Source organism: Stegodyphus dumicola, chromosome 8 (genome assembly GCF_044657685.1).
Source record: "Stegodyphus dumicola isolate Sdum_Otavi_A_Nest chromosome 8, ASM4465768v1".
NCBI lineage: Eukaryota > Metazoa > Arthropoda > Arachnida > Araneae > Eresidae > Stegodyphus > Stegodyphus dumicola.
In genome coordinates this window covers 152162614-152183863 of record NC_140775.1, presented here as the reverse complement: position 1 = coordinate 152183863, position 21250 = coordinate 152162614, and the positions used below count along the sequence as shown (strand labels likewise).

At 27.6% G+C, this 21250-nt stretch overlaps 2 protein-coding genes across 7 annotated transcripts in view; one reads left to right on the top strand and one right to left on the bottom strand.

Annotated features, from left to right (window-relative positions):
- Positions 1 to 1449, bottom strand: part of LOC118182034 (ras-related protein Rab-22A-like) — a 29872-nt gene extending 28423 nt beyond the window's left edge. For 2 of the 5 annotated variants that reach the window (XM_035351303.2, XM_085822592.1), the window contains exons 1-3: positions 1183 to 1447; positions 998 to 1077; positions 752 to 833 (exon numbers count right to left, since the gene is read on the bottom strand). In XM_035351303.2, coding sequence (XP_035207194.2) covers positions 752 to 833; positions 998 to 1077; positions 1183 to 1215 — 195 coding nt within the window. In that variant the 5' untranslated portion in view covers positions 1216 to 1447. Of the gene's footprint in view, positions 1 to 751; positions 834 to 997; positions 1078 to 1182 lie in introns of all 5 variants that reach the window. The other 3 variants (XM_085822590.1, XM_085822593.1, XM_085822591.1) reach the window with 3 other exon arrangements.
- Positions 1450 to 1703: 254 nt separating this feature from the next.
- Positions 1704 to 14447, top strand: LOC146996001 (triple QxxK/R motif-containing protein-like). 2 transcript variants are annotated; one of them, XM_085822594.1, is made up of 4 exons: positions 1704 to 1849; positions 2137 to 2214; positions 7441 to 7529; positions 12664 to 14447. In XM_085822594.1, exons 2-4 carry the CDS (start codon positions 2154 to 2156, stop codon positions 12772 to 12774), a joined length of 261 nt encoding a protein of 86 aa, XP_085678720.1. In that variant the 5' UTR covers positions 1704 to 1849; positions 2137 to 2153; the 3' UTR covers positions 12775 to 14447. The 2 variants fall into 2 exon arrangements, with proteins under 2 accessions (XP_085678720.1, XP_085678721.1); XM_085822595.1 differs by having other exon boundaries at positions 1722 to 1849; positions 2098 to 2214.
- Positions 14448 to 21250: the final 6803 nt, after the last annotated feature.

The window sequence follows — 21250 nt, the reverse complement described above, 5'->3', positions numbered from 1 at the left end:
TTTGTTGATTAGTGCGTACTGTCTAGATTGTGCAATTTGCAGATGTTTCTTAAAGTTGAAACAGGATGCTGTGTACGTGGTGTTCTTTGAAATTTATTGTTGTTATGTTAATTTATTAAAGCGAGGTGTGCGTAGTTCATAGATTCGTTAGTTTGTGCCATTCATAGATTTTTTATATGTTAAAACATATCGCTGTGTACATAGATTCTTGTCAAATATTTTTGGTTAACAACTTTATGTTTTTGCTATCTAAATTTTTTGTTTTGTTTCGGATTTTTAACTTAAATTTTGTGTTTAAAACGTGGTTTTTTCATGTACGAAAACTGCATTTTTAGAGACATTTTAGACTTAAAGTTCGAAATGTAGACAAAAAATTTAGATAGTAATATGGCAGCATGGAGTTTCTCACCAAAAATTTTTGCCGAGACTTGAGGGCGCATATTAGAGTAGTTCCTTAGTTTTATTAGATATTTGACAAATTTAACTGCCAAATTCATAACATGCACCTTCTAGATATTACAAAAGTTGAAGCAATAGCTGCTTAAATAAGAAAGTATCATTAAGGTTTATTAAAATAAAAATAAATTAATAAGTAAAAGTTCTGTGCATAAATTTAGATATGATATCTATTTTTATCAAATTATGTGCATAACACAATAAACACACATTAATTATCATTATTAAAACAACCATCACTGTTACATTAAAACGAAAATGGTTATTACTTTTGGGAAAAAGGAGTTATTCTTACCCGTTCTTGACCAGCTGTATCCCATATGTTGAATTTATATGTGCAGTCATCAACAAGCATACATTTTGTCATGAAAGATGCTCTAAAAAATTAATCAGCTATGTATTTTATAGACCATACAAAAGGACAAATTTCTATTTTAAGAAATAAAAATGACGAAAGGAAAAGCAATTCTAAGGAAGTTTATGAAACTATGAAGTTTATAAGTTTATACTATTAAAACAATAGACAATAGTTCACACATACCCAATTGTACTTTCGACGGATGGGTTAAAAGTATTATGTACAAAACGTTGAACAATACTCGATTTTCCCACACCGGAATCCTAAATAAATAAATAAATCACCAACTTTAAATTACGGTCTAAAAACTTTGAAATTTTTGCTGTCGTAAAATTTAATTTATAAAAACACGTTTTTGAAGAACTAACCCCCAAAACGCATAGCTTTACTTCTTGATGCATTTCGGAAATTATGTGTACAAATACAGACGTGAAAGAATGATTACAAATAAAAAAAAGCTTTATAAAGCAGTCCAAAATATAATTATACTTAAAAAATTGGGAAAATACAACAAAAATAAAAATTTTTACAACTGCTTAATGTTTCTAATCCAATCCATGCCCTAGTTTCCTGGTCTGTTGTTTGTAACAGAGAGGAGTTAATCAACCGATCATAATTCCCACAGCTGTAAACAAATGAACGCCTCTTCAAGAGGTTGTTGCCAATTTCGCATATCTTTCTTTATTTCTTACAGATGAAAAAGTCACACGCATGTATTTCCTTTTAATATTTCTTCATTAAAAATATGAACTGCGTAAGATATTTATTATCGTATTATTTATATCTTTATAATATATGTTTCTTTAAAAAGAAAGTCCGATTTTCATAATATGCCGTTCACTTATTTCAGTTCACTCATTTGTCAATCATTCCTTATTTTGTAGCTAGATACCTCTCGACTCATACTGATATGTTCCTATGACAGCTGTGTAAACATGTTTGGGTTTGAATTGTTTATGTATGTTTCCCAGCTATATCATATCGATCAGATTCTTGCTTAATAAGCAGAAAAGTAGCGCACATATGATAATATTTGTAAGAAATTTTCCTTTGTACGAAAATAAATATCAAGCGAGTTTATATTGAAATATGACAACAAATAAAATGTGCTTATACAAGTGATTTATTACATGAAAAATGTATATTATCACAAATTTATATTTTGTTTCTCACTTTATGTTATAATTCATTTCATATCTTCCTTTATAATAACTGATTATGTATTTAAACTTTGTATACTTAGTATATATGCCAAGAGTTTCGAGAATTTAAAATTATTTCAGGATGGAAAGTTTTAAGCTATCTGATATTTTACATTCTAGTAAACTATTGCCATAGAATGGGTAGGAACAAAGATACGCAAAATGCTTTGCCTGTTGATCAGTACAGAAAACAAATTGGTAAGTTATTAAAATTTTTACTGATCATATATTGCTGTATATAAAAATATTTTTATAATGCATAAAAATATTTGGTTACAATACATAAAGACATTACAATGTATAAAAATATTAAATAATAAAATGCAATGCATAAAATCCTCATTACGATGCATAAAAAATATTTGGTTCTTTTTAAAGGCCAACTGCTTTTTAACTTGAAAGTATTTACCCAAGATTAAAATTGGAAGAAATTTATGCAAAAATTTTTTGAGGATGGCATTCTGAGCATTCTATGTTCTTTGCTGTGGGTACCACAATCAACTTATGATTTATTGCTGTGATACCAGGGATGACATCCATGGTCAGTCTAAGATCCAGGAAAAAGAAATGGTGCTCTTCTGTTACCAGGATCGGCTTCAGAAATGTATGGATGAATGTGTTCATGTGTGCATGCATATGTGTTCATATGTATCTGTGTGTATGAACCCATATATAAATATATATGCACATACATAGGCACATGCATGTATACATATATTTCTGAATTTGGTCCCGATAACAGAATAGTACCAAAGAAATAACCTATGTTATAAATAGAATAATACTATTAAGACATATAATTTCAAGAGTTTAATTAACAGAATAGGTTAAATTGTATTATAAACAAATAATAAGTTACTCTATTATACTCTAAATACTAAGTTAATCAGTATTATAAACAAATATAATTTGTGTGTAATAGTAGAACAGAAAAATAAACATCATTAGAAATGATGAAGCTAAGTTATAAATGGAATTAAAGAACCATATTTATAAGAGAAATCGACCAATATTATTGAGTTTAAAGTTTCATAAAAAAGTTTGCTAGAACTTTTAGTACAGGGATGTATAGACCCTTTTAAAAGAATAGTTTCATTCATTTGTCCCCTTACTTTTTTTTAATAATATACAGCATAAAATATAAGCATAACACAAATAATTGCACATAAGGCAACAATTAGACTGAGAATATGAATGAAAATTTTGAAATTATTGTTTTATTAAATTTGTATTTTATTATTTTTTACATTTTGTTTTTAATTATATGTTCATGTGTTTGTATAATTTGTGGTTTATTATTTTTCACATTATTATTATTATATTTAATTTTACAAATATAAACATTTTCTCAGAAATAATATCACAAATTCTACTTGCACAAAAGTTGGATTTTAATTAATATAGTGGTTGTGCTTGTAATTTTTTTATCATTTGACAGAAATTGCTTAATTTAATTCTTAAATCATCTTGTCCAAAAATATTCAACCTGTTTCATGTTTTCTGTAGTAAACTATTAAAAGTCTGCTTCCACTAGTTAAGAAGAGCGAAAATTCAATATAGTTGGTCAGGTAACTAACTAATTTTATAATGGGATATTTTTCTCGGATGATTTTTAAATTACAAAGCTTAACATACCTATGTGTTTTTGTAATCAGTGTGATCTTAATTATGCTTATCACTGGCCAGTGCATACTCAGCTTTTCAACTGCAATTGACCCTTTGTATCAATGACTTCCTCTAAAGTTTTATTGATTCCTGGGGGGAGGGGACAATACCAACCACATTGGAAATCCTTGTTTAGTACTTTCTAATTACTGCACCTCACCTTGGTTTTCAAATCTTAGTTGAATTCCTATGTTTTTAGCATATTTTTGAGAATTCACTTGACAATATTCAACACATGCATATTTGAGTGCATGTGTTTAACAAACATTATATTTAATTAGCTAAAAAAATACATTTATTTATTATAAAAATGTTAATATCTACCATACACATTTGTGTTTTTCCTCATTTTTTAAATTACTTTTTTATTATTTATGAATATAAAAAGCATTATTTATGAACTTATGAGCCATTAAGATAGCCAAACAAACATATATCACCTATTCACAAAGACATGAGTTGGTGACTTTTCAGAGGGCGGGGGCAGATAATCAAACATTTTATGTTCTTGTTTATATACAATTAAATTACATACTGTTATGAATAAAAACAGCTCCTGGTATTACCTGACTATTTGATTGCCTCTAAAAAGTTGCAAACTATTTACTGACTTTGGAAACAAATGTTTGTTTGGGTATCTTTACGTCTGTTGCGTTTTTTTCTTTTTCTTCTGACATCAGTTGCTACGTTATTTTCTTCCTTTACGTATGTACGGGGTTCGTAGATTTGGAGTGAATAACGACGACATTTGTTGAAGTATCGAAATACACTTTATTTACCAGTTTTTGTCAGGACAGCTCCAAAACACGTTTTACAGTCGTCGATGAACTACTATAAACACGCTGACACTATCAGCGACACAGCCTTCAGGTTATCAAGCTATCACGGTGGAGAGAGCTTTACCGCAAAGCATCAGAGTACAGCTTGGTCGTTCTCGGAACTCCACGTACTCTCGAGACTCTCCACGCTGCAACTTGCGATGCACTCGACGATACACAAGAGTATAGCTCTCGACTCAGCACAGTCTAAGACAAAATTCGACGATGTACTATCTCACGATACACTAAAAGACTCTCTTGATGCACTCGACGACCAACTCGGCACTAGACTTCAAGACACTCGCTCAATGACTGACTATCAGCTCGTTAGACGAGGCACACACACTCTATGAGAGACATACCCTAACTGACTGTGCACCAGCAGGGTTTATATAGCTTTTAGCTTGTGTACGAGAACATTCTGGGCTAAACCGGTAAGAATTCGTTCCAGAAGGTTCTCCATCCGTTCATGGCATATCGCCAAATGTCACCAAAAGGACGATTTCTCTCACAAATGTGGCAACCCTGCCTTCCCTTGCCATTTTATAGCAACCCTGAAACTGCTTTGCGGGGAGCCATCTCACCGCGCCTGTACATTTCGCTTACTTGTCTATTTCAATGATGTACTTAGTGCCATTTTTTTTTTTTAACCTTTCCTTTTTCAACACATGATATGCACTGCAATGTGTATTTTTCTCAAGGAATGTGGAGACAGGAAGAGAACTTTTGGGGGGGTATACCTGACTTGGCTTCACCTGTAGAGAAGGGACAGAGAACCCTATTCTTGCCTCTGCTGGAAGGGGGCAAAATTTTCTCCAGTCGTAGGTGGGAGTAAAAAGAGGAGACTGAAATGGAAAGAAAAAGAAATGGATGCACGGTTTTGCTCCCTCCATTGTAGAGAAAATGTATTTTAAAGTTTTTTTAGATGTAATCTGTACATAAATATAAAAGTAAGTTCATTTAGCCTACAACATCTCTTGATTATTTGACTATGTTACAGCATACTTCTCACTTTTTTCACTGTTGTTCTTTCCATGTGCACAGCAATCTTTTCTTCACTTAAAAATATTAGAGAATTACAAAAATTTGCCATTGCACACAACTTCAACATCAAAATCCTAAAAGGAGATGTAAAAAAGAGACATGATATGATGCCTTTAAGCAAACCACATTACACTCTATGTATGCAGGAAACTTAGTCTGAGATTTTGCTGAAGACAGTAAAAGCTGCTGCATGGAGTCCACATCTGTGGTACAGTGTGGAAATTTCCATAAAAGGGATCTAATTTGCAGTTACACTGGTGAACTGTTTGGAAAAGTGGAGAATTGTTGGGGGATATACTACATATATATTTACGTACCCACGCTTGGTGCAATTTCATTATCAGGACCATAAAAAACTGCCAAGCTATTCTTGATGCCAATGTTTATTATAGTAACTGTCATGCAAAGAAGGAAGCATAATGGTAATATTTATCAGGATATTATTTTAATTCAGATGAAAGGTTAATTTCATGTATTGCACTTTTTTATTACAATCCATAAGAATGACTAAACATAATTGAAATTAAAATGGAGGCATGTAATTTTTTTTCTTTCAACACTGCAAAGGAAATATAAGTTTTTTATTGTAAATGTCTGCACATAAATTTGGACAAATAAGAATCAGGATGCTGTCAAGCAGTGCTCAGATTATGGGCACTGCTTGACAATGGTTTATTACACCATTTAGCTCTGCCTAATAGCTTTTGTATTATTCATGTATGATACCCACTTTCAGGATCCATAAAATGACATTTGCGGTTAATGGTAAAATCTTCAAAGCTGGCATTTTGCAATTTATCCAACTTATATGCTTTCCAAGAACTACTGTATCAATATAATTTATTTCAAATTCTTACATATATCACAAAACCTTTTCATAAACACAAACTGAAATATTAATTTTGCTTATAAGAATCCTGAGGGAAAAAATTAGAATTATGATAAATAAATAAAAATTTAAATTATGCCGTTATGGTTATGGTTATGGTTATATACGTTAGGGTACGTGCCGTTACGGTTATATACGTTACGGTGAAACACCGAAATCTGGAGAATGTCGACTTTCACCGGTGAATGTCAACATTCACATAGTCGCTTGGTGCATGTCTGAAATATTTTCCAAATACTCTTATTTCTGGCTTACACTGGTAAATGTCGACATTCACCATGCGCTAATGGTGAATGGTGAACATATAAGAATATTATATTTTCTTCTCCGTAATTCAGTCTCGAAAAAACGCACTTGAGACTTAAAATGAGAACTTAAGAATATAAGAACTTAAAACACACAGTACATTCAAAATGAGAAAGGAAACTAATAGAAGTTAAAAATTTACTGCAACAACTTAAACTATTAGGACACTTTGAATTGCACAAGAGGTCCTTGCTTTTACAACGGAATTTATTTGTGGAACACTTCCTTTTGCAATGACAGCACGTACATATACTCCTCTCTTTTCGACCTACACCAGAGCATATCTGTGATTGTCAACATACACCGGTGAGGGTCCGAATGTATAAGAATGTAATGCAATATTCAATCTTTCACCAACGCATTTGGTGAATGTTGACATTCTCTGGTGAAAGTCGACATTCTCCAATTTCGGTCTTTCACGGTAACATATATATATTAATGTTTTTATACATTATAATATTAATTTTTGTAAATGATAAAGTTTACTATTTATTCTGTTACTTTTTTCATTCAATCATGTTTGATACTGTTTTTAGAAATATGTAATATGCAAGTTGATGCAGATTTTGTAGTGACACACTCTGTCATTGCCATAATTTCATCCTAATAAAATAGGTTCCACTCTTAATTCTGTTTCAAAATGTTCATTTTTATGTATAATTCATCTCTTACTTCTTGTTATTTATTCAATTTTTGATTTAGGCAAACAAGATTATAAGAAATCAAAAGCGGATTTGAAAGAGGCAAAGTCGAAAGCTCAAGCCAAGCAAAATATTAGTAACACATATAAAGTAGTTCTTATTTCTAATTTTTCTATAAATATTCTTTGAATTAAGTATTTAAGCTTATGAAAATTTATCCTCTGTAATCATAACAAACAAATAATTAAAAACTGACCATTATTATATTGGTATAAAAGTGCCTTTACCTTTTCCTCCTTTAATGGAGAAGTTCTCTAATACTTTTTAAATTATGTTATTTTGTGATGTAACTGTTCATCCTTTGCTTTAAGTTAATTTTAATTATAAAAGTGCACTCTGATATAGGTAATCTTTGTTTATATGTTGCAAAAAAAGTACCTATATTTAAATTGTTATATTCTAATTATATACTCATTCTTTGCAAAAGTAAAAAAGAGAAAATTTTTTCATACAAAACAAAAAGTTTTAGGAGAAAAATCATAGAAATACCAAGGATAAAAATTTTAAGACTGATAAGTAATTAAATATATAAAAAATTCATAACATGTTCTGCTAGGAATGAATACAGTAAAATGTAATTTTGTAGTATTATTATAGTATAATAATATAGTGTTATTATTATTAATTTTATAGTTATTATTATTAATTTGTAGCTGTATTCTTGATCATACATGACAAAAAATAAAATTGTGGGCCTGAAATTAATGATGAATTTTAAAACAAAATTCTAACAATGGAACTAAGCCAAATAATTTAGATTAATGTCTCTTGCCAAACTGCTGCTTTTTGAAATACATAGCAGCTTGTTATGCATCCTTGTGATTTAAAAAAAATGAATAAACCTCAGTATACTCAAAATTCTTGTTTATCCTGTTAATATCAGTATAAAATGAAATGAAAATTTTAATGTTATTTTACAGTGCTTGTGTAGTAATTTTTTCTGTTTTTCTGTTTTCATTACAACTTAAAATGCACACATTAAAGTGCCAAAAAATAGCATGTCAGATTTTGTAATTAATAGTTCTGAGTGTAAATTTATCCTGTTTTTAAGAATTGAATGGTACTTTCTAAGAAACTGCTACAAAAAATACAAACAATAAGAAATAAGATTCATAAAATGAATCACAAATGAACTGAAATACAATATCTAGTTTTAAAAAAAATGATATAGTAATAATAATAATGATATTAAAAAAGTCAATTTTTAGATTAAATACATAGAACAAAATACATAAATTTATAGAATGGAAAACTTATAAATAACATGATAGATTTTGTTGTAAATAATTTTAAATACTGTAATCAGTTCTTGAATTAAGTACATATACTAAATTAGAAGTAAAATTATAACTTTTAAAGAAAGGAAAAGGGAAAGATATTAATGCAAAAAAATTAACACTAAATGTATAATCTATCCTTTGTAAAAAATATTGCACGTAATAGCAAAATTAAGAAAATGGACTATTAAAATGAAATAGTAATAATAAATGAATACTGTATGAGAAATACATGCAAAAAAAAGTAACCTTTTTTTATGTTAGATATCATTCTTAGTACATACATCACTGTTACCTGACCTAGAAAACTGCAGTTAATATTGCATATCTGTATCACAACAAAAATTGTAATTAATAACAAATTATTACTAATTAAGAAATGCATATAGAAGAAAGAAAACTTTACATATAGCATGTATCATTCCTTTTATGTATGCTGTTACCACAGAATATCACTTGTAGTTTCCAAGCAGAGAATTTTTTTGCATTGACTCCTTTCAAAGGTGTGGTGTTCTTCATTTACTCTATAATATACAGTATACAATATAATCATAATACAAATAACTGCATGTAAATAATTTATGTGTGTGTGATTATGGCAAAGCCTCGAGGGCTATCTGCCTAAGGGGAGGGAAGCCTTCGTGGAGGACTTTCTAAGGGAAACTGGCTCGTATATACGTTACACATGGGGAAAACCACGAAAACGCCCATGCAGCCAGCCCGTTCGCGGGATTCGAACCTCGGACCGAACTACCAGTGTTCAGCGACTTTACCGCTTGGCCGCTGGTGGGCTGTAAATAATTTAAAATTAACAATTAGATTAAATGTATGAACAAAATTTTTGAAAAATTGTTTATTAGATTTATGTCTAAATATTTTTTGTATTATTATTATTTTAATTTTTTTTAATTCTAATTTTTTAAATTAATAACAGATATAAACATGTTTTCAGAAACAAAATCACAGATTCTAATTGCACAAAAGTTAAATTTTAATTAATGTGGTGACTGCACATGATGTATTGCTGCATTTTTTCTTTTTTAATAGTTGGCATAAAATTCCTTAATTTCAATTTGAAATCACATGCTAAAAAATACTTAACTTATTTCTAGTTTTCCATTTTTCATAATTTTTTATTGCATTTTACCTTTTTATATTGCACTTATTGCATAAAAAGTTTATAAGAAAATATTATTGATTTTTAAAATGCATTAAATAAATTTGGTATATTTTTCCTCTTGTATTTATTTTCTGTGATTTCTTTCTAATTACATGATGTAGTATAAACAGTTAGTTATAAATTTTATTAATAATTTTTTTAGTAATCAATGGAGTCTTGATATGCCAATCAATTTGCTGGTGCATATTTGGCTATCCACTCCTAGATCATCATTAACCCCCTCTAAAATTTTATCAACCCTGGGGAGAGAAATTATAATGCTGCACATTAAAAATAAAATTTCTATCATTCTTGTTTTAGAAGTCAAAGAGTTTATTTTGTGATCTGTGAAAATTCCAGGGTTATATCAAATACACGTTTTTGATTGTTGAAATTTCAAAATAACAAACATGCTATTTGAACATATAGGGGCAATACAACTTGTGTAATCTACTCCAGTTTTGAAGGAGAGTGCTCTGGGGGGGGGTGGATCTGAGAGTCTCTTACCTCTCTTCCCTTATCACCCAACCACTTGACTTTTAACTCTCCATAAAATTTTAATGGAAAAATATCAGAGAACTGCATAAACTAGGTATTGTGCACAATCTTGGCATTGTACACATTAAACATTATACCTAGTATATAATTCTTTACTGTTGTTCTAATATTTCACAATGTAGAAATATCTCTCAATCCTATTAATCCCAGCTATCCAAAAATAAATAAATTAAATTAAAATAAAAAGTTTGTCGAAACAAAATCATTTTTAAATCAATGGAAAAGTAAGATTCCTAGAACAAAATCATTATCTAACATGGAAATCATCACATCAAAATCATAAAAACAACCTTGTATTTAGCGTAAGTATATTGAAACACTCAATCGATTTCGAGGGCAGCTACTTAAGCTAAATACAAGGTTGTTTTTACGATTTTGATTGTCACATTAGTGTGTTTCTCTTCTAGTCTAAATCATCACATGTTCTTATTCTTCACTTTAGTCAAATTAAAGTTCAGTAGTTTCATAATTCGATAATAATAACTGCATAAAAAATCAATAGCTTCCATATTCAAATGATTAAATGACAACAATAAATAAATAAAAGCAGTAGATCACATATTACATGATTATCAATACATTTATATATAAACATTAATAAATGGTGATAAAATAATATACATATATCTATATATATGTTTCTGTTCTCAAGCTTTTATTTTCACGAGAAATACAAATTTAATCCATTAACAAAGATATTTCATCTAAAAGGTACAAAATATAATATGTTATAGAGTGAAATTAAATTAAGCTGTCCTTTAACAGGTAAACCATTAACCATTTAATTTCTATTACCATAAGTAAAATTGGATGTGATTATGTTTTTTGTTATTCCTTAAATTTTTGTTTGATTTCTGAATGTTTTTACAATATAAAATCTTTCATCTTTCTATTTGTTTAACGTGTGTAATTATTAAATACAAATACTTTATTCTGCTAAAATTTGGATTAAAAATTTTCATAGCCTAAATAAAATGACTTAAAAATCACAGTCTATGTGCATGGAATTTTTCAATTTGTCTGAAAAATATAGGGAGCATGTCTGTGGAAATATTGTTAAGTTGGAGTTAGGAACTTGTAATAATTATATTTAAAACTACATACAGCAGATTATCTAAAAAATGTTAAAATCTTTTTTATTGTAATCATAAATGTCTGTTGGAGTTTCAGTTTCTGCATAACATGATTTGGTATTTAAATCTTGTAATTTCTGTACATAAAGGTCTGTCATACACAGTTTTATTTGAAGAAAAAATGTGCTATTTGAACATAATATTATTTAAAATTTGATTTGGGAAGGTTAAATATTTCTTATATTTTAACCCCCTGAAATTTTATTAAGATAAGAATTATTTGCAGCAACATAGCAAAACTGCATGTTGATTATTCAATGTTATTTCATCAGCATTTTATAATAAAAATATAATCAACATCAGTATAGTTTCCACCTTTTTTGATAATTTCCAAATTATGACATTGCAGTGATATTTCAATTATCTGTTAAGCTTGTGCAACTAGATAAAATTTTAGTTGGTCATTGTTGGTATTTTGTATTATGTTTTAATGGTTTGTATATATATGCCTCTAGAAATCTGCTCTGCTTTTTTAAGCATTTTTTTTGCTATTGCTTGTAGACGAACACTGGAAAGTAGAATTTTCTTCGTTATCTAGATTTAGTGATATTCTTAAAATGTTGTTTTCTTTTCTGTTGTTTCTACTGGTAGAATTAGACTAATCAAAGACTGTAACTAAACCAGTCATATATATCAAAATATATTAATCAGTATTTAAACCTCAGTGGCTCCATGTTTTTTGTTATCATTTTTCACACATTCACTTATTATGCTACATTTTATTGCGCTAAATAGCTTCTATGTGTTAAATTATGAACCAATATTTCTTAATGAAGTTCCTAAAGTTTTGCTTAACATCCTACCAATGTTAAGAAAAAGTCAAAGCTCTAATTTTAATATTTGGTAGATAAAATGTACTAATTAGTGTATCTTGAAAGGAATGCTTCGTTTTTCTTTTATGTTTATTTAAGAATATTTTTCCTTTTAAAAATATATTTTTAGTTTGAAATTTTGATACATCAAGTAATATTTTCTTGCTGAGGTTTGGAATTGTGTATTAGTTTTGTAAATGTTAAATAAAATATTTTTTTTTTGTTATTTAATTATATACTTAAAATTATTACCTGTTAGTTTCTTATTTTTTTCTTTCTTTTCAGGATATTTCAATTATGGTTGGATCTTTGGTGGTACTAATTGCTGTGCTGTATGCTTTGTTGTACATGTTCTTGGAGACAAAGGAGGATGTTCTGATTCCTAGCAAAGTGTAAATACATATAGAAAGAAAAGAAGACCTGTTACTTTCCAGAAAAATTCTATTATAAACTAGATTATGGTTATCATTATATTGTTTTAATATCTAGCACTACTTTTATAGCTAATAACAAGTGCCTTTTCACATTAAAATAATTCCTCCTGAGAGTTTTAAAATGAAGATTGTCAGAGAAACGAAAGATGCTTTTATTTAAGTTAAATATCAAATGAATTTTTTAATAATATTTCAGTTCAATATTATCTGTGTTTTTGCTAATACAATTTTCAATGTAATGTAAAGTTCAGAGAATTTTTTATGAAGTTTTTTTTATTGTTGTTATATTTTTTAAATTTTGTTATTATTTTAAAATGTAGTAGTATAAAGTAACTTGTTACCTTTAAAATAAGGTATTCTAAAAATTTATGCAGGGAAATTTTAGGAAATCAAGAGCCTCAAAAATGGCTGAAGTCCCCCCCCCCCCCCGCATGTATACAAGATTTGCATTTGGTTATTTTATGTAAATTAGACTAACATTTCTTGAAAGTGAACTCTCAATTTTATTATTTTTTAAATGTGATTTTTTGTTTGTTTGTTTGTTAGTTGTAGCTTTAAGAATTACTGACATTTAATTCTAATTTTGAGCACAAACACAAAATATTTTTTTGAAATTCTGAGATGTACATTTATGATAATAATTTTATATTTATTATGTAGTAATATCAAAATGTTATATTATTTATCAACACTTCAAAGGGATATTATTGTTTTTAATAGCAGTTTTTACCCAATGCATATTAAGATTAGGTGTTATGGCCAATTGAAACATTTTTAGATTTTTCATTTATCTTCCTTATTATAAAAGAACATTGCTTTTCAGCATAACAAAATGAAAGCTGCTGGTGAAAAGCTATTTGTAGAGAAACAAATAGCTTTCACAATTAAAATTCTTTCTGTGAATTGAGGTTTAACTTTTTAACATTTAAGATTTAATTTTATAAGTTGATAACAGTATGTGTTATTTTTATTTACTGGATGAGAAATGCCCTCTGAAGTATTATAATGTAATCTGGAGTTTTCATATTACATTGTAAATGTTTTGCAGTTTTGAATAATGTTAATGATAAGACAGCAGTTTCCTTATCTTTTTATTTATTTATTTATTTATTTTTTTTTTTTTTTGTGTGTGTGTGTGGGGGGGGGGGTGGATTAAAATAGCTATTTTTATGCAATTAAAAGGAGGAAAATACAAGCATTTATTCTTTAAACCAGGTTTTCTTAAACTTTTTTCAGTCATGACCCCTTTTTATCACCAAGATTTTTTTTGAAACCTTAGATATTAAGTATAAAATAAAGCTATAAAAATAAATATTTTACCACAAGTAATTTATTTCTTTGGTTAACAATATGTGCGTGAAATGAAATAATTTTAACATTTGCTTCAAGTATGCAAAAATAAATAACAGAAAATCACATTTTAACAAGATGGATGCAAATTCTGCTGCTGAAACAAACAAATAAAATGAAATCTTGATAAACATAAATTAAATCTTTGTAAAGTATTTGGCAGTGCTAGAGGTAAAGTATCTACATCATGTTTGTAACATCTTCATCATTGGAGGTTCAGTGTTGATATTTGTATTTAATAAGTGTTAAATAAAATAAAAAAATTAAAAAAAAAAAAAAAAAAAAGGTCTTTTCACATAAAGTATATGGTGCTGAATAGCATTTCAGAAATTGTAGGAAATTCAGTTCTAGCTGTGATCCAGAACTTTTTTGTGGTAACTCAAATTGTAAACTTCAGTCACCAGACATCTCAACAGATTTCTAATTTCTCTTTGACTTTACATAGCAGGTGATTAAGCTCATTAATGTCAATCAAAAAGAAGGTTTGAATCCACAATATCTTTTTAAAATCAAAATTCAATATAACATATTTTCAGAACTGTGTTTTGTGTGATTTTTAAAAGAATTATTATAATGTTTTCAATTATTATTATTTTTTCAATTATAAAACTGTTGATAGTTAGAAATATTTTGAATGAATAATTTTCCAGCTTACACTTCTGGATATTGATTTATTTAATAAAACCTTCAATTTTAATATTTAAAATAATCATATGCTGATTTTTCATTGAAAAGAGAAGTTAAGATCATCTGTTTTTTCAAAAATATCTGATAACACTTTGATAGCCAAAGTCAATTTGCAAAACGGTAGCAACATCAGATTTTTGTTTGGTTAAAAATATAATAATTTTGTTTTTTAGTGATAATCATTGCCCTCGTGACATTCATCTTATTTTTGCATGTAATAATAATTTTTGTATTCAGATTTCTTATTTTTGCAGAGATTTCAAAATAAACAGTTGTTAAGGGCCTGGCTTAGCATCCTGAAGCACATTGTTCAGTTCCATTGCTAATGATTTTGCTGCAAAGGTATCTTGATTGATCATGCAGTGTGTAAATGTTACATATTCATTACCAGCAGCTTCAGCAAATGATTTAAAACCAATATCTTTGTATGCCATTGCTTTTGCACCATCTGTACATACTCCAGAAAAATTTTTCCATTCTCAATCTTTAAATTTAAAAATTGTCAGTTTTACATATGCCTTTCACTCCTATATGTTCTTCGAAAGGACAACAAAATAATTATTATTCATCGATATTTTCTTTACAAATATATTTGACATATACAAGCAACTGAGTAATTTCTGAAATATCAATAATTTGTTAATCAAATTGATCTTTGCTAATTTCAGAAATTCTATTGGTGAAGGTGCAGTTTGACAAAGGAATTTTTTAAAATTTTGTTGCCATATTTACCATATTAATAGCAACAGGTAATAATAGATCTCCTCTAATGTGTATGGATTTTTGTGTTTAGCACTCATATACTAAACTTTGTATAATGTGAATAAATATATGTTCCTGACAGTCATAAATTTCTCAAAATAATGGTTTCTTTTATTTGAAGATTTTAACAGTCATTCGGAATATTCTTTTGGTTTATTGACGTATGAACCATGGTTGAATTCAAAGTGCCTCTCTTATTTTGATGGTTTCAGACTCCCCATAGCCAAAGTGTTATTACTTATTAAAAAAAGAGGTTGTTCATTATCATTACGGTTGTTGAAAGTAAAGCCAAATTGGATATCAATATATTTTCTTTTTCATGTATTAGGTGCCTCTTTTAGGTTACTACATCCTGCTTGAAGAGGCTTTGTAGCATTTCTATCTCTATCATTCATTATCTTTGTTACTGAAGTTCAGTTATCCTTCCATGGATAAAAAATATTTTATCGAAAAATATAAATGAAATAACATCTCTCATATACAAATACCAGATTTAGTCGAGTAAAAAAGTAAAATATAATGATTTATTGTTCTTGTGATGTTTGTATTTGTTGCAATGAAAGAGAAACAGCAAACTGTACTGGAAAAGTATTTTTACCTCACTAGTCATAGTGGCATTCGGCCTTATTCTTGGCATACCCGTGCCATGCAAGATGTTACAAACTGGCTTATTTTGATTCTGAAATAATCTATGTGCCAGAATTGCCATGCATATTCATTACCTCCTCTCTAATTTCCTCGGGAATATTTTTCAAAATGTAAATATAATTTACGGATTAGTTTAGCCAGTATTACGATTTTATAGTTGCACTGCACAGAAAATGTAATATATCAAATAAATATAATGAAAGGATTCTGATTAATGTAAATTTGAATTCTTGCATCTGAATTAATTTTGTGTGACCACAACGCTTTGTTATTAAACTGGGGGTCATGACCCTATTTGGGATTGTGACATGCTACTTTAGACCATTATTTTGAGAGCTATGCATTTTGTTTGAACAAAATAGGAAAAATATATGCTTCTATAATTATCAAAATTATAGCACATTTGGAAATTTCTGTGAATTAGCAATAATTTTTAGAGTATTTGAGTCTTTTCATCTGAATATTGTTAAATAGTAATATAAATATAACATAATAAAAGGCACTGTTTCTTTTTTTGTATTAATTTTATACTGTTTTTAAATTGTTCTTATCTAATGTATTTGTTAGAAATATCATCATGTTATATTTTTTCAATGACTGTTGGCGTTTAAAGACTTTTTAATCATCAAATACCTGAACTACAAGAATTAGCTGATTTTTTTAAAAAAAATGTGTTGTCTTTATTTATTAGTATGTTACAAAAACAAATATGTTTGTGAAATTATATTAATGCTGACAAAAATAGTTTTTTTTTTTTTTTTTTTTTTCCAGTTTGTCTTTTAAACAGTGGAGATAGAAATTTCAAAAGAAATACATTTTTTGTTCAATATAAGACATAAATAAATTAATTGTATAAATTTATTTCTTCTGAGAAATCATTTTCAAGTTTTAAGCTAAATTTGTTACAAGTTAATAATGAAGTTAAAAAAAATTATTTACATTATTTTTTAAAATTTAATTTAAATGAAATGAAACTAAATAAAATGTTAGCTAAAATAGTTTTAATTACTTGTTTTATTTATTCATATAAAAACTGTTAACTGAATATTGTTTTTGTTCAGAATGGTAGACAGGATTTGTGATTATATTTTAACATAGGATGACTTTCGATATGCTTTTAGTAAATTTTTAGTATTTTGAAGCGCTTATGTATACTTAAGATTTTATTATAAACATGCATGTATGTTTTCACAATATTTTGCTCATAATTTATGAATATGTTTGAGGTATCATAAATATTTTGTAGTATTCTTTTGAATTAGAACTGTCGTTTTCTTGTATAAATAATATCACTAGTACAATTTAATGTTTTAAATGAAATTTTATTGATATAAAATGCTCAAAAAGTAACATTTTTGAATGGTTTAAAGTACTTTAAACTGCATCATTATATTGTAAACATAATTAATTAAACTGCAAACATAATTAATTAGATAGTCATATTTATCTTAAAGAAAAATTTGAAAAATTTTTCATCATTTTTTAACAATCAACAGCAATATTTTATACTTATTTTTATATTTTTGAAATAATAATAAGTAGCAGTGTAAGAGTTCTCATAATATGTGATGATTTTATTGAGTATATTTGTCTTCATATTTATATCCATTATGTGGGTATGGGCATTATTTTTTATTTTAAAGTGTTTTAACTGTAATTGTAACTATTTGAGAGTGAATCGTTTTAGAAAATAAATTAACTGCATGAGCTTGCTTTGAGCAATTAATTTATTTTCTGTTTCTGTAATTTCCTGTGATTTAATAGTGATTTATTATTATTATAATTATTATTTTTTGTGAATTGTTGTGTTAAATAGTGCCATGACTTGAATTTAACCTTTTTTGGTACAACTTTTGTACGTGTTTGTAATTTTTTAGTAATATTATGTTTTATCAACTTTATTGCGAAAGGAAGGATTTTCTTTGTATCATATAAATTTAGTAATTATTTATTTGTGTGCGAAATTGCTTCATGATATAAGAGATGTTTTTAAGAGCGCTTGAAAATTGCACAGCTAAAAAAAAAAAAAAAAAAAAAAAAAAAGCCAGTATGAAAAGACTAAAAGTTTCTAAAAGACTAGAATGAAAATATCTCATTATTGGTTGGGCATAGGTTCAGTTTAATAAATGAATTAAGGCAGATTTTGAAATTAAATGTGGAATGTCTGTGTGGAACCTTTAAGTAAGAACATTTGAAGTTAGAATCTTTGTATGAGCTTTCTGTAGAAAGTGTTTTAATTAGTATGTTGTTTTTTTTGTCCTGCTGAAAGCCTTTTAAAATGAATCTGTCTTATGTAACGTAAAATAATAAACCTATAATATGTAAAAAAATATTTTCATTCCATTCTTCCGAAAGGATGTGCAAAGTAGGGGGTCAAACAAAATTAAGCTTTCTTAAATATGAAGTTTTAAATCATGTCTTTTCTTCAAATGGTAATTTAAAATTAGTGTATTTAAATTATCTCCTTTTTTATGTAAAAGGCATAATTTAGAAATTCACGTTTGAATGCTTCACATGCATATCTGATTATAGCAGTTTTTGCGTATGGTTTTCTAAAATATCATTTAATTATTGATACTTTAATTTATTTGAACAATCTGAGATTTGTTTTTAATACATGGTGTTATGTGTTAATAAATTTTCTAAAATATAATTTAATTATTGATACTTTAATTTATTTGAAAATCTGAGATTTGTTTTTAATATATGGTGTATTATTTGGCTGTGAAACATTTTTTTGAAATGCCAGGATAATAAAATTGCTTTGCATATTTTTAATGTAACATATCGTTTGACCAAAATTGTCATAGTCTGAATATATATTTTATTTTTTATTCGTTTTTTAAAAAAATTTTATGCTGAAAAAATGAATCCTTATAACTAATGATTTGAAACATATTTAGTTGTCTAGTCCTTTTTACTTCCTTGTATGAAGTAAAAAGGAAGTATTGTAATTGCAAAAAGTTTCAGGCAGCATATTTCAACAAAAATATCCATTTTGACCGCTATCGAATGCAATTTAATGATGTTTTTGCATGATATCTGTACGTAAGGACAGAATAAAAGACTCGTTTCCTCCAAAAAAATTATAAAACTGCTTTAAAATTAATTCTGAAGAGAATTTTTCATGGCGTCTGTACGAATGTATGTACGTATCTCGCATAACTCAAAAACGAGTAGCCTCAGAACATTGAAATTTTGTATATAGGACTACTATTGCACCTCGTATTTTGGTTGCAAACGGCCGCGCCGAACGTATATAAATATATTTATAAATACATCTACTCTGTTACCCAGCTCAGTGATCTCAGTTTCTTTACTCTTATATGTTTGTAAATTGTACATTTTTTGCTTTAAAAATGATTGAATTATATTGTTCTTATCTTCCAGTTAAGGTTTTTATGCCTTTAGTAAATCTGTATGCAATATTTTTAGAATTATCAACAATTTTAAAGTTAGCCTTTTTTTTTTTTTTTTTTTTTTTTTTTTTTTTTTTATGGCGACCATTGATTGCTTACATTTGAAACAGCAGACTAGTGGATATGTTGCCAATCTAGAGAAACTTAGCTTCACAACAACAAAGATAATGCCTTCATTTATTATTGCCAATTAAATCATGCTTAATCCTTTCTGGAATTTTTTCAAGGAAATAAGTGTTTAAGATTTACTTCATAACTTTTAATATAGATATTTTGAGTTTTTATGTATTTTTGCCTTTTCGCGAAGTGAGAACTGAATTAATTGAATGAGAAATACTCAATCGTCTGTGAAAAACTGTTTCTTTTTTGTTTTGTTTGCTTAATTTATTTTATACATCATTCTAGCTTTATTATAGTATTTGAATAGAACGTGGCAATTATTAGATAATTCTGTTCTTTAAATGATATAAATTTTGTGCATTATGAGTTATAATATGAATGAAATGTAATACTGTTAAGTGAATCTAGTGCCAGAGTGTCGCTATGGTAAACAAATACTAGAGTGAATTTTAAAGAATGCATTTATTCTATTGTGGTTTATGCGCTGTTGGCGAAGTAGATTTAATTCAATCCAATAAGTTTAAATGAGATGGAGGAAAAAATGCGTATAATTTAATAATGCGTATAATTTGTGGTGTACGTCATGTGGTGTACACATCAGATTTTTTTAAAAAAATGTTTTGGGTAGATTTTATGTAAAATTTTTTTATCCTGGGTCATGTGTCAAAGCCAATAATGTAAGAATACCTTTAATGAGGTAATGAATTATAAGAAATATATAAGAAACTTGGTATGGTATGCTTTACTTCTTATAATATGAGAAACATAATATGATATGCTTTACTTTTAAAATATTATCCTGTAATTTTTTAATGTAGTTGAGAAAGATGCACTTGATATTATAGCTTTTAATGTTACTTGAAACAAATTCTAGTCAATACTGTATAGTTTCGAATGATAATGCAAAAATTATCTGTATTGATATTATTAATAAAATTCCAAGATATTTCTGGATTAAAAAATTCAGAGATCAAGAAAAACCAAAGAAAAAACAATCTAGACTGAAAATATCAAAAGTAATAGCTGTTTCTTAGAATGATCTAAAAGTATGTGCTATAGAATTTAATTCATTTGTATCACTTTATACATGATATAAATTGTTTCTACAATTCAGTATCTGCAGATGGTAGCTATCACTAATATTGCTCTATTGCAATACATTTTTAATTACACCATCTGCACATTAAGTTTGCAGATATATATCAGATATGCAACACTTATTTTATGCAAAAATCTCTGGATATTTCTTAAGTTTATTTAGCAATCTAATTTGCAAAGTGCATTTACCTTTAAGACTACTGAATTTGATTTCTTGTGATGGTAATGTTATTTGTATGTGGTTGCAATTCATATATCGATAACTATACAAAAATTTGAGATCTTTTTCTGGTGTACTGAACACTATAGTTATTTAATTATTTGTATTGCTTATTCTTGGTTTCCCCATGTACA